Source organism: Octodon degus, unplaced genomic scaffold (assembly GCF_000260255.1).
Source record: "Octodon degus isolate 3935 unplaced genomic scaffold, OctDeg1.0 scaffold00083, whole genome shotgun sequence".
NCBI classification, from domain to species: domain Eukaryota; kingdom Metazoa; phylum Chordata; class Mammalia; order Rodentia; family Octodontidae; genus Octodon; species Octodon degus.
Genome location: NW_004524659.1, coordinates 539,614 through 551,661, shown reverse-complemented (window position 1 = coordinate 551,661; position 12,048 = coordinate 539,614). Strand labels below are relative to the sequence as shown.

General features: G+C 39.7%; 1 protein-coding gene across 3 annotated transcripts in view; it reads right to left on the bottom strand.

The window, feature by feature from the left end:
• Positions 1-10,124, bottom strand: part of Fcrl3 (Fc receptor like 3) — a 30,466-nt gene extending 20,342 nt beyond the window's left edge. The window contains exons 1-8 of one of the 3 annotated variants that reach the window (XM_023721567.1): positions 10,059-10,073; positions 9,882-9,969; positions 8,639-8,659; positions 7,152-7,394; positions 6,418-6,678; positions 5,915-6,193; positions 4,962-5,246; positions 4,302-4,580 (exon numbers count right to left, since the gene is read on the bottom strand). In XM_023721567.1, coding sequence (XP_023577335.1) covers positions 4,302-4,580; positions 4,962-5,246; positions 5,915-6,193; positions 6,418-6,678; positions 7,152-7,394; positions 8,639-8,659; positions 9,882-9,942 — 1,429 coding nt within the window. In that variant the 5' untranslated portion in view covers positions 9,943-9,969; positions 10,059-10,073. Of the gene's footprint in view, positions 1-4,301; positions 4,581-4,961; positions 5,247-5,914; positions 6,194-6,417; positions 6,679-7,151; positions 7,395-8,638; positions 8,727-9,881 lie in introns of all 3 variants that reach the window. The other 2 variants (XM_023721568.1, XM_023721569.1) reach the window with 2 other exon arrangements.
• Between the last annotated feature and the right edge of the window lie 1,924 nt (positions 10,125-12,048).

Genomic DNA, 12,048 nt, shown 5'->3' with positions numbered 1-12,048 from the left:
AGATTAAGTCATTTATGAGATGTCTAAGAGCATGTCATTATCTTCTGCTTGACATCGTGTGGGACCCTTCAAGCATCATGTGGCAGAGGATATTTCATGGTAAGACAGAAAAACAGAACAAAAAATCTTCTCCATAGCAAAGGAAATATTCAACAGAGTGAAGAGACAAAACTACATGATGGGAAAAATTTTTCTAGCTATTGCTCAGACAGAGGACTAATATCTAGAATATCAAAAGAATTAGATCCCCCAAAGTAAAAGACCCAATCAAAACAGACCAGTGAAATGAAAAGAAACTTCTAAGAGGAAGAAATACAAATTGCAAATAATAATAAACTTCACCAGGGAAATGCAAATTAAAACAACGCTGAGATTCCATTTTACTACAGAAAGAATGACTGTCACTGACAAATCACATAATACAAATGCTGTTAAGGCTTTAGGGAAAGATGACCACTCCTACACTGTTAATCTTAATATACACTACGGCAACTGCTATGGAAATCATTATGGAGATTTCTCAAGAGATTCAAAGTAGAAATTCCACTTGACCCAGCTATGCATTTCTAGACATTTTCCCAAAAGAGTTAGGCATCCTATTACAGTGATATCCTCTTACTTGTATGTATAGCAAAACTAATTTTGGTAACTGAATCTTGGAAGTGGCCAATACATCCATCAACAGATGAAGGGATAAACAAAATGTGGCCCTCATACATAAAGACTAAAATGTGTTGTTTGTAGAAAAGTGGGATCAAAGGAGACTATGGGGCCACAGAGGAAAGTGATCGATGATGCAGAGTGTGTCTAAGGAGAGTCACATGGAGAGAAAACATTCTCTCAGGCTTTCACAGAGAGCACATTGGCCAAGCAATGACCGTGACTCATCCACATGGCTGACACTGACAAAGGATCTACAAATTATGCCTTCTAAGGTCAATTAAGACTCAGGACATATGAGAACTTGTACTTAACGTCATGTACCTCGGTAGTGTACCAAATTTTCTGATCAAGGAGATTATGGGGCCAAAGAGGAAAGTGATTGATGATGTAGAGTGTGCCTAAGGAGAGTCACATGGAGAGAAAACACTCTCTCAGGCTTTCACAGAGACCACATTGGCCAAGCAATGGCCATGACTCATCCACATGGCTGACACTGACAAAGGTTCTACAATCTGAGGTACAGGATCTCAGGATAAATCCTGAGGGCATTTCACTGACCTTCTCAGACCCAAAAGCTACCACTCTTGTTGCATAGGTCCTGCTTTACCTTGGTCTTAACCAACCAGTAGAAAAGTATGAAGATGAAATATAGGAAGTAAAGTCATGATGTTATGCTGAGCTGTGGGGAACTCAGGTCAATAATTTCTGACATTGCCAGTTAAACAGAAGACCCATTGCTATTATGGGCTACTGGACTCTTTTAGAATATTTTACTGAGTTTACACACTTATAATTTTCAAATAACAGAACTTAGAAAAAAGGGGTATACAGATTAATGTCCATTTTGTATCTGTGTATTCAAAGTGGATGGGATTGATATATAGTTATATTCTCTTAATGAATAGAATGATTTGTTCTAATGGTGTTTGTAAATAGGATCTCAAGTCCACATCTTGGACAGCAATTAACCACTAAGAAGAATGTATGCAGTGTGTTAGTTATTGAAACTGTCCTAGTGATTTGATTTGAAACTGTCTCATTGCTGTTTATCAATAAAATTATGAAAAAATACGTGTATAACCCAACATAAGATTGGTACTGTTTCATACAAATCTGCAATAACCTTTAAATAAGGGTTTATCTAATATATTTTTATATAGTCCTGAATAACTATCATATTGAGAGCTCTTTATTGTTCATCCAGGAGCATACTGCAGCTTCTTTTATCTTTTGAATTATGCTCTTTGTTGTTTCCTATACGCTACTTCTGGAGGTATTAAAGTATTTCAAGTTGTATAACTAGAAAATCTTGCTTTTAGTTTTTAAAGATATGTTTGCTAAGTATAAAATTCAAAGAGGACAGATCTTTTCTTTCAGTCCTTTAATTAATCTTGTTTCTTACATACTTGGTCCTTTTTTTTTCTTTCTAATATGGAATAAGATGCTATTTAATTTTGTTCTTCCATAGCTAATATTTTTATGTATATGCCTTAATGATTTTGTTCTTTACAAGAAGTATTGGACAATTTCAAAAAACTAAAATATAAAAATAAAAAATTAAATTAACTTTTAAAAAATAAAAGTAATTAGGAAAAACAAAAAAAGATCCTCAAAGTCACAGCAGACTTCATGACACAGACCCTTATGTCAAGAACACCTTGAAATAGGCTTTCACAGACAGCAAATAGGTCAAGCAATGACCGTGACTCATCCACATGGCTGACACTGACAAACAATCTACAAACTGCTGTACAGGGTTTCAGGATAAATCCTGAGGGGATTTGACTGACCTTGTCAGATACAAAAGTTACATTTTTTGTTGTTGTTGTTGTTATGTATGTCTTGCTTTATCTTGGTTTTAACCAACCAGAAGAAAAGTATAAAAATGAGGTATAAAAAGTAAAGCCCTATTAATATGCTGAGGTATAAAAGGCCCAAGTCAACAACTTCTGACATTGCCAGCCCCACGGATAACCCACCACTGTTATGGACTACTGAACTATATTGGATTACTTTGCTGAATTCACGCACCTACAATATATGAATGGCAATGAAATACACATCGATGAAAAAAGTAAACCAAAAAGGAGGATATGAATGAAGGACCATTTTGTAGTGAAAAAAAAAAAAAAAAATATATATATATATATATATATTAGGATAGATATACAACTAGGTTCTCTTAGTTCAATGAGAAGGAAGGTTTGTACTTGAACTAATATTGCTTAGACAAGATATCATGTCTGCATCTTGTACTATGAATAACTACTACAAAGACAACAATATGCAATATATTAATTATTGTAACTGTCCTATTAACCTGCTTTGTGACTGTCTCTTTGCTACTTCTTTCTCAATAAAATTAATATATAAAAAATAAAGCCATATTAATATGCTGAGCTATAAAAGCCTCAAGTCAACAACTTCTGACCTTGCTGGTTCTATGGATAATCCACTACTATTATGAACTACTGGACTATATTAGATTATTTTGCTCAATTCATGCACCTACAATATTTAAATGGCAATACTAAATGGCCATCTCTGAGAAAACTGAACAAAAAAAGGGGATACAAATGAAGGACAATTTTGTATCTGTATATTCAAAATAGTTAGGCTAGATATACAGCTACTTTCTCTTAATTAAATAGAAAGATTTGTTCTAATAGTGTTCGGACAGGATATCGTGTCTATATCTTGTACTATGAATAACCACTATGAAGACAACAATATGCAATGCATTAATTATTGAAACTGTCCTCCTAATTGGTTTTGAAACTGTCTCATTGTTATTAGTTTCTCAATATTAATAAAAAATTAAAAAAAGAAAAGTGGAATCACCTTGAGATCATATGGTAAGTGAAATCAATCAAACACACAAGGTTAAATTTCACATGGTTTCTCTTAAGTAAGAAGTCCAAAGTACAGACAGTTTAAAGAACAAAATAAAAAAAAATAATAGGATAGAGATGGCTTGCAAATAGGAAGGTAAACAGAAGGCAAGTGGATAGGAGTGGAAGGAGAAGTTAAAACCAGTAACCTGTATTATATCCATGTACCAACTCCCCACAAATTGGCAAATTAATCTTTACATGTTAAAGACATGTACTGATGCAAACAAATACAATTTTACAAAGCAAGACTAATATTTGATCTTGGTAATTTTGCTTTGTTTTGTTTTTGGTGCTCAGTGCTTATTGATTCTGTAATACATAGTACACACTTTTAAAAATTCTTTGTCTAAAGACCAGGGAACCATATAAAGATTAATACTGGACAGAAGAAGGGGTAGAAAACCATGGCAAGGAAGGGTCTAGTAATAGTTCCTGGGCAAAGGAGTTCAGAAATAAGGATTTCTGTTGCATGTTTCTTTGTCAGTAATGGCTGAATAAACATATGTCTGGTATTTTGGAAAGCCTTTAGGCTTCCTTTCAAAAGACTTGGAGGAGCATATATGGTTGTTGAAGACAGTGATAAGTAAAAAGATGTTGTAACTTACTAAATATGAAGTCGCAAGGAAGAACCCCAGTACTCCAATGTAGAGGCAGAGCATGGAAAAAGTCTGCTGGTTATTGCTGCACCAAAAACCCAGTGGACTCTGGGAGTGTAAGACACAGTCTGATGCACAGCGGGCTTACCTGTGACATTCAGGATCACTTTGGGGCTGCTCTGGGACCCCAGGCCATTGTCAGCCTTACATGAATATTTTCCAGAATGTTCCTCAGTCAAGGAAAGGTTGAAAAATGCTCCTCCTCCAGAGGGAGCTGAGCTGTTCCCCAAGGTCATGTCCTCATGATAAAACAGGTACAAGATGGGGAGGGAGCCTCTCAGGGCCTGGCAGTGCAGCTCCACCACATCCCCCTCCACAGCTGGGGCCCTGGGAGCCCTAATGGTGAGGACTGGGCTAGAAACTGGAACTGGAGAACGTGAAAGGGCTTTCAGAGAAGAGTCTCCGAGGACTCAAAATATTCATAACCCCACTGCATGGCCTTATAAAGTAAATGCAGCCTCTGAATGTTTCTGCTTCTCACTGACTGCACATTTCTCCCCTAAGAATCAGAAGAAACATTTCTAATTCCTGAGAAAAAATGGAGGGCAATTATTTTTTATTTTTCCATTACCATTCATCCCTCTCCCCCAGTAGCAAAAGTGTTTCCAACTTATTTTGTCATCTTTGTGATTGCTTAGATAGCTTTCACATCTCTGATCCTTCTTCTCCTAAAAGAGCCTCATGGCTGATGAAGATCTCAAACCTTGCCTAGCAGATCAAGACTGAGTAAAAGGAAGAAGACACTTACTTTTCACAGTGACTTGAGTCCTCTTGCTGAGAATGGGACCATTATTATTGTCAGCTGAACAGTAATATCTCCCTGCATGGTGTTCCGTCACTTTGGACACCTGCAGCTTTGCCAGCTGGAAACGCTGGGTCTTTCTGCCCAGAATGCCTGTTCCATCTCTGTGCCATGAGAAGGTAATAAGCCCTGTGCCCTCTGTTACTGAGCAGGTGAGAAGCAGGTTGTGTCCTTCAATCAGCTGCCCCTCTGGAGGCTGGATCCTCAGAGTCACATTAGACACAGGGACCCCTGGAAAGATAAAATGTAAAGGTCCTATTAGAAGGGACTTTGGTGTCAAAGGAAAGCCTGGTGCGGTTGCAATAGGCAGAGGCCCAAAGTAGGGAAATAAGGAGTGAATTGTGCATAATTTGTAAAAGGAATGGTAATCCTCCTCACTCTCACAATTCCCGTTCTGGGCACTGTAAGCACCACGCCCAGGATCTGTATAAAGCCAATGTTGCCAAGAGGCATATTTTATGAACATTCATGAACCTGTGATGCATAGAGGACCACAGAATAACAGACTACAGTTACCTTGAGCCTGCAGTGACTTTCCTCAGAATTCAAACCTCACCCCATATTCTCATATTCTTCTAAGTCATATTCATCTTCTCTTTGGATTATTTTGCTATGAGATGAGGTCAAGCATAGGGGTCCCTAGTGACCATGTGTTGCCACTGGAGCGTCTGACTGTTGACTCATGTAGCAACTTATCCTGTACATCTTTGTAACTCTTATAAAGTTGAGCCCCTTTAAGTGGTCACTAATGACTGTTGCCTAACATAGATGGGAGAGAGTAGGTTAGATTAGTTAAGCCAACAATAAGCAGATCCTATCTATGTCCCACCATCCTGGTTTGTGTTCTGCCCCCCTTTCCCCAACCTCAACTTTGGAAGAGCAGACCTTTGAACACTTACTCTGGACATATATTTGGGATCTCAGGCTCCATTTTTTGATCCTGGGAGTCTCTGCCTGGCACCAGTAGGACCCTGAATCTTCAGTCTTCATAGAAGGTATCTGGAGCTCTGGGAAGCTGCTACAGCCCAGCCTCAGGGTCTGGTCACCTCTGAAGAAGCAGAACTGGAGCTGGATATCTGGTTTCTGCAGGACGAGCTGGGTCTTACAGGTCAGAGTCACTGGGCCATCCTCTATGGGCCGGGAGGAGCTAGCAATCAGCACAGGACGTGGAAATAGTTCTAGAGAGAACAAATAATCCTTAGGACAGTGAGACACAGAGCTCATGTCGAGATGCACCTGTGCTCTCAGCACCAACCAGCAGGAAATAGAGGATCATCCAGGTAGGCTCTGCCTATGGCTGGCCCATAAAAGACTTCTCATGAAATCCCCTCTGAAAAGCACTCACTATCAATTCCCACAATTAGTTGCCCAAACTAATATCCCACAGGAATCTTTCCATTACCTTGAACTTGAATCTTTAAAGAGTTTGAAGTTCTTGTCTTATCAAATGACCAAAATTTTACAGAAGCAGTACAATGATATGTGCCAGGGAACATGGAAACTGAATCTATAGTGATGCTATCTAAATTATAAGTATCATGAAGTTGTTCTCCATTTTTGTAGTATGTCTTCTCCTTTGTGTACTCTTCTTTCTTCCCTTGGCATCTCAGGGTCACATTATCTCCTTCATAGATGGGGTGTGAAGCCTGAAGGATCAGTACGCCTGCAAAGAGTGGAGAAGGCACTCAATTCATGCCCGTTGTTTCTTCTTTCCATCTCATTTCTAACCACAAGAAAAGAACTACAGCCCTTACACACCTGAGGAAAATCTCCTCCACCAATGTGTTCACATCCTCAATACCAAATTCTACCTTGCCTTATGAGAGAGAACTAATTTCCAGAAAATGTCCTTGAGAAATCCTCATATGTCTTTAAACAAAAAAAGGAATTGTTTATCCCATACCATTCTTCAGACATGGACCTCTTTTTGTTTGGTTGCCTCTGGGATGTGGCCCCTTCTCTGGGTGGAGGAGATGGGCAAGGCAGGGTTGGGCTGCTGCCCTACCCACTGGAGTCAGCACATCACACACTGCCCATGTATATCTTCCCAACTCTGCCTGTGTTCCCCACATTAACCCAGACTTCAGACACTGCTCAGTAGCTCAACTATTGAGATTTCCCACATCCTTTCCTCACCAGAGGAAAATTCCACGTGCACTGGGTCACTGAGAGAGGATTCAGGGGTCTTGCATTGGTAATTCCCAGATGATTTAATACTGATGCTTTCAGATACTTCATTCAAATACCTCTTGCCCTGCAACCAAGATATTTTTCCTGTAGTTCGGGAATGGAATCCCATGCATCGGAGAGTCATCTTTGTTCCTTTGAATACTGTGGACCATGGAGGATCAAGCAGAAGTACAGCTTTTGGAGGTACATCTGAATGGGAGACAGAAAGATAAAAGCCGCTGAAGTGGAGTGGGTGGGAACAGCCAGGCCAAGGTGGGGGTGGAGAGGGGCTTCCTCTGCATCTGGGAGCTTACTGAGCAAATTCTCAGCCAGGACCAGCATTAGAAATGGAGCAGAAGGGGTGCCTGCCCATTAGCTCAGTTAAGTGCCTTCATAAGCAAAGGCAGACTGACTCAGGATACTGTGGTCCATTCCCAGATCCCCATGCCTTACCAGACCTGCCCTTAAAGCATCCTGAGACAGCCAAAAAAATTCCTTCTAAACTAAAAAAAAAGAAAGAAAGAAAGAAAGAAAAAAGAAAAAGAAAGAAAGAAAGAAAGAAAGAAAGAAAGAAAGAAAGAAAGAAAGAAAGAAAGAAAGAGATCAGAAGGAACATGAAAAGGTGCCTGGACAGAGTATGCTTTCTTTTCCTTGGCTTAGCCTGGACACGAGCAAGTGGATACAATAAAACTCGTGTTCTTGGTGCAGCTCAGGAAATCTCAGAAAATGAGAGTTGTCATTGGACACTGTGAGGGCTTCAGCACATGGGTTGGTTCTCAATCCTTCTATTCATTCCCACTGAGGTAAAGGTGAACGTGGGATGTACCACCAATGCAGTATCTAGATGCTAGAATATAACTCCCTGCTTAGCTACCAACGTTTGATGAACAAGGTTATTCTCACTTTTATTACTTTTGAACTTTGTTTTAGTAGGAGAATCTATGGGGAGGAGTCTTTCTTCCACTCTCCATCCACATTGGGCACAATAAATAATTAAGGGGGCTAAAGAATTTAGATGAAGCACGGGCAGCTAGGGAAATGAGACTCGTGTTTGGAGTTACCACTGACTGGTGGACCTGAGAAGCTGAAGAGTGACAGTGGCCTGAGCTCCGTTGAAACACATATAAGAATTTTATGACAACCTTTTCTGCTCTGCACAGTCGCTATTTTTTATCTCCATTGGCAATGACACTAGAGCATAGAGAGGGAGAGGTCTTAGGGACCAAAGATCAGATCTTTTCTCCCTCTCTACACCAGTTTGCTTGATAATCAGGGAGGGCTAGGACCTGGGGAAGTTAGAGTAGGCTTTGTTTGCCCAATAGTCATGTGTTAGCCCAGAAAAGCAACACGCTGGAGGGTGGCAAGTCCCTGCTGCTCTCTTTGACAAGGTTGGGACAAGACAGGCTGGGCTGGCCAAGGAGAGCCTGGGAGGAACAGAGACAAAGGGAACCTACCTGCTTGTTCTCTTCCAGGAGCTGTGAAGGAGCCAAGATTCAAAAATTAGCATGGAGCAATGTGTCTCAGGTCTTTCAATTAGAAACTCTATGAGAAATTTTCAAACAAAGTAACCATAGCATCTTCTTTACTTCTTCCTCCCCACTCTTTTGTTCCCATTCTATACCATCCAGAGCACCTAAATGACAAGATTGAGACTATAGTTTATATTATAACCATGTAGTGCCTGTGACCACCATCCTCTTCACTACTGCATGCTTAGTGGGAGCAAACTTGAATCTCTCTCTTTCTTTCTCTTTCCCTCTCTTTCTCTCTCTCTTTCTCTCTCTCTCTCTCTCTCTCTCTCTCTCTCCTCTCTCTCTCTCCTCTCTCTCTCACCTCTCCTCTCCTCTCCTCTCCTCTTCTCTTCTCTTTCTGTGTCCCTTCCCTCTCTCTCTGTCATTATCTGCTTCTGTGTGTGTGTGTGTCTCTGTCTGTCTCTGTCTCTTTGTGTCTCTCTCTGTCACTCTCTGACTCTCTCTGTTTCTTTGTTTCTGTGTGTGTCTCTTTCATGTCTCTATCTCTTTCTGTCTTTGTGTGTGTATCTCCCTGTCTGTCTCTCTGTGTCTCTCTGTGTCTCTCTGTGTCTCTCTGTTTCTCTGTCTCTCTATGTCTCCCTCTATCTCTGTGTCTGTTTCTCTGTGTCTCTCTCTGTATCTCTCTGTCTCTCTCTATCTCTGTCTGTCTCTCTCCCTCCCTCCCTCCCTCCTTTTCCCTCCTTTCCTCCCTGTCTCTCTCTCTAGCTTACGATTGAAGCTAGGATCTTCACAGTGAATGACATCCCAGACCTTTTTTATGTTTTATTTTTTGAGGTCCACCTAAATTTTCCAGGTGAAACACAAATCACCTAACTTTTTAAAGTCAGTGTTTATCTGAAAAAGTATTTAGCTTGAAATTTTAGGTAGAAAGGATGTAGTTACAATTTGGCAAGAATAACAGTCCAAATTTCCAATGAGATGAGAAGAACAAAAAAGAAACAACAACAAAAATAAGAAGAAAGAAGAAGGATGAGAAGACAAGGGGTCAGTTTACTCTGATGCTTGCATTTGGTGACTTGAGGTAGGTTAGTTACCCCAGCTCCACTCACTTGCCATCGCTTGCTATCTGTTCCTGCACCCATGGTGGATAAAGAGACAACATCTGGCTTTTCCCTGGCTCACTTTAGGAACTGAGAGCGCTGCCCAGATCAGCCCGGCTACTCACCCAGAATCAGCAGGAGCGGCCACAGATGTGTAAGGAACCGACGGAGCTCAGGACAGGACATGCTTGCCTCAGCGAGTCAGGCTTATCTCTGCCAAAAGAGGAAGGTGGGAAGATGTTTCTCAGAGAAGAGCTGCAAAAATTGAAAAAGGGAAGTGGAAGAACTTAGTACCATGTTACCTCTTGGGTGCTAGCAACGCAAGCATGGCCCCCCTTGGAAATGTAGCCTTGCCACTGTGCACTTTCTGCTGCTAACTGTCATTTTCTAACAGTTCCCCTCTCTCAGAAGAAGCATCAGCAAGGCTGTGCCTGACTGAATTCTCTGAAAACGTCAAGTTGCAGATTTTCTCATATTCAAATAATCTGATCACTTTTTTCAAAAGGAAAACCCCTTTGTTAACAAATACACAGCTAGCCTCTGGTTCCCACAAGCATCTTCTGACATAGCCATACTCAAACAATGTGGAATTTTGCTGTGATTTCTGGTGTGAGGCACATGTAGCCAGGAAATCACAACACGTGCAAAAGCCTTTTTTTTTAGGAAAGCTTGTATTTACTAAATGAAGAAAATTGATATTGAAAGGATTTAAGCTGCTCATTTTGAATGATTTGAGGTCCTCACAATGGCACTAGCTTATTACATTATTTGTGTAAATTGTAGGTTCTGCATCAATATCTTGTATGCTTTCTTACATTGTAATAGAATTATTCTTTGATTCTGCTCTCAAGAATGAAGACAGAGCTGGGGAGATAGCTCAGTAGAATATGTGTCTGTCTGTATTTTGCCATAATTAGTAATGTTTTTCTTTTTTTTCTTAATTTTTATTCATTTTAATGGGAAAAAATAGCAATGAAACAGTTTCAAAACAGGTTAGTAGGACAGTTACAATAATTAATACATTGCATATTGTTATCTTCATAGTAGTTATTCAGAGGAAAAGATGCAGACATATCTTTTTTTTCAAACCAAATTGGTAGGACAGTTTCAATAATTAACACATTGCATACATTCATTCTTCCTAGTGGTTAATTGCTGTATAAGATGCGGACATGATATCCTATTTATAAACACTATTAGAACAAATCCCTCTATTCATAAAGAGAATGCAACTGTATATCTTTTTTTTAATTTTTTTTTATTTTATTTTTTTCAAAGTTTTATTGACAAACAGATAGCAATGAGACAGTTTCAAATCATATCGGAAGGACAGTTTCAACAAATAATACACTGCATATATTCTTCTTAGTGGTTAATTGCTGTACAAGATGCGGACTTGTGATCCCATTTACAAACACCATTAGAACAAATCATTCTATTCATTAAGAGAATGCAACTATATATCTATCCCAACCTCTTTGAATACACAGATACAAAATGGACATTCATCGGTATACCCCATTTTTTCTAAGTTCCGTTATTGAATATTATAGGTGTGTAAACTCAGCAAAATATTCTAAAAGAGTCCAGTAGCCCATAATTGCATTGGGTCTTATATTTAACTGGCAATGTCAGAAATTATTGACCTGAGTCCCCCACAGCTCAACCCAACAGCATGGCTTTATTTCTTATATTTCGACTTCATACTTTTCTACTGGATGGTTAAGACCAAGGTAAAGCAGGACCTATGCAACAAGAGTTGTAGCTTTTTGGTCTGAGAAGGTCAGTGAAATGCCCTCAGGATTTGTCCTGAGATCCTGTACCTCAGATTGTAGAACCTTCATCAGTGCAGCCATGTGGATGAGTCACGGCCATTGCTTGGCCAATGTGCTCTCTGTGAAAGCCTGAGAGAGTGTCTTCTCCCCATGTGACTCTCCTTAGGCACACTCTACGTCATCGATCACTTTCCTCTTTGGCCCCATAATCTTCTTGATCAGAAAATTTGGGACACTACCGAGGTACATGACGTTACAGTACAAGTTCTCATATGTCCTGAGTCTTAATTGACCTTAGAAGGTTAGGGCCAAAATGTTGGCTTTCCTTGTATCCTTCATTTTTCTCTAATTTGGTCTGCAAACTTAGGTTGTTAACCATCCAGAAGAAAAGCTTATTGTTATTATCAAACGATTTGGGCTATCAATCTTAACCTCACTATCTCACTGCATTTCAAACATCTTAGGCATAATAAGGAACAGGTATTTTTCATCAAGTATTGATATGTTGAACTTTAAG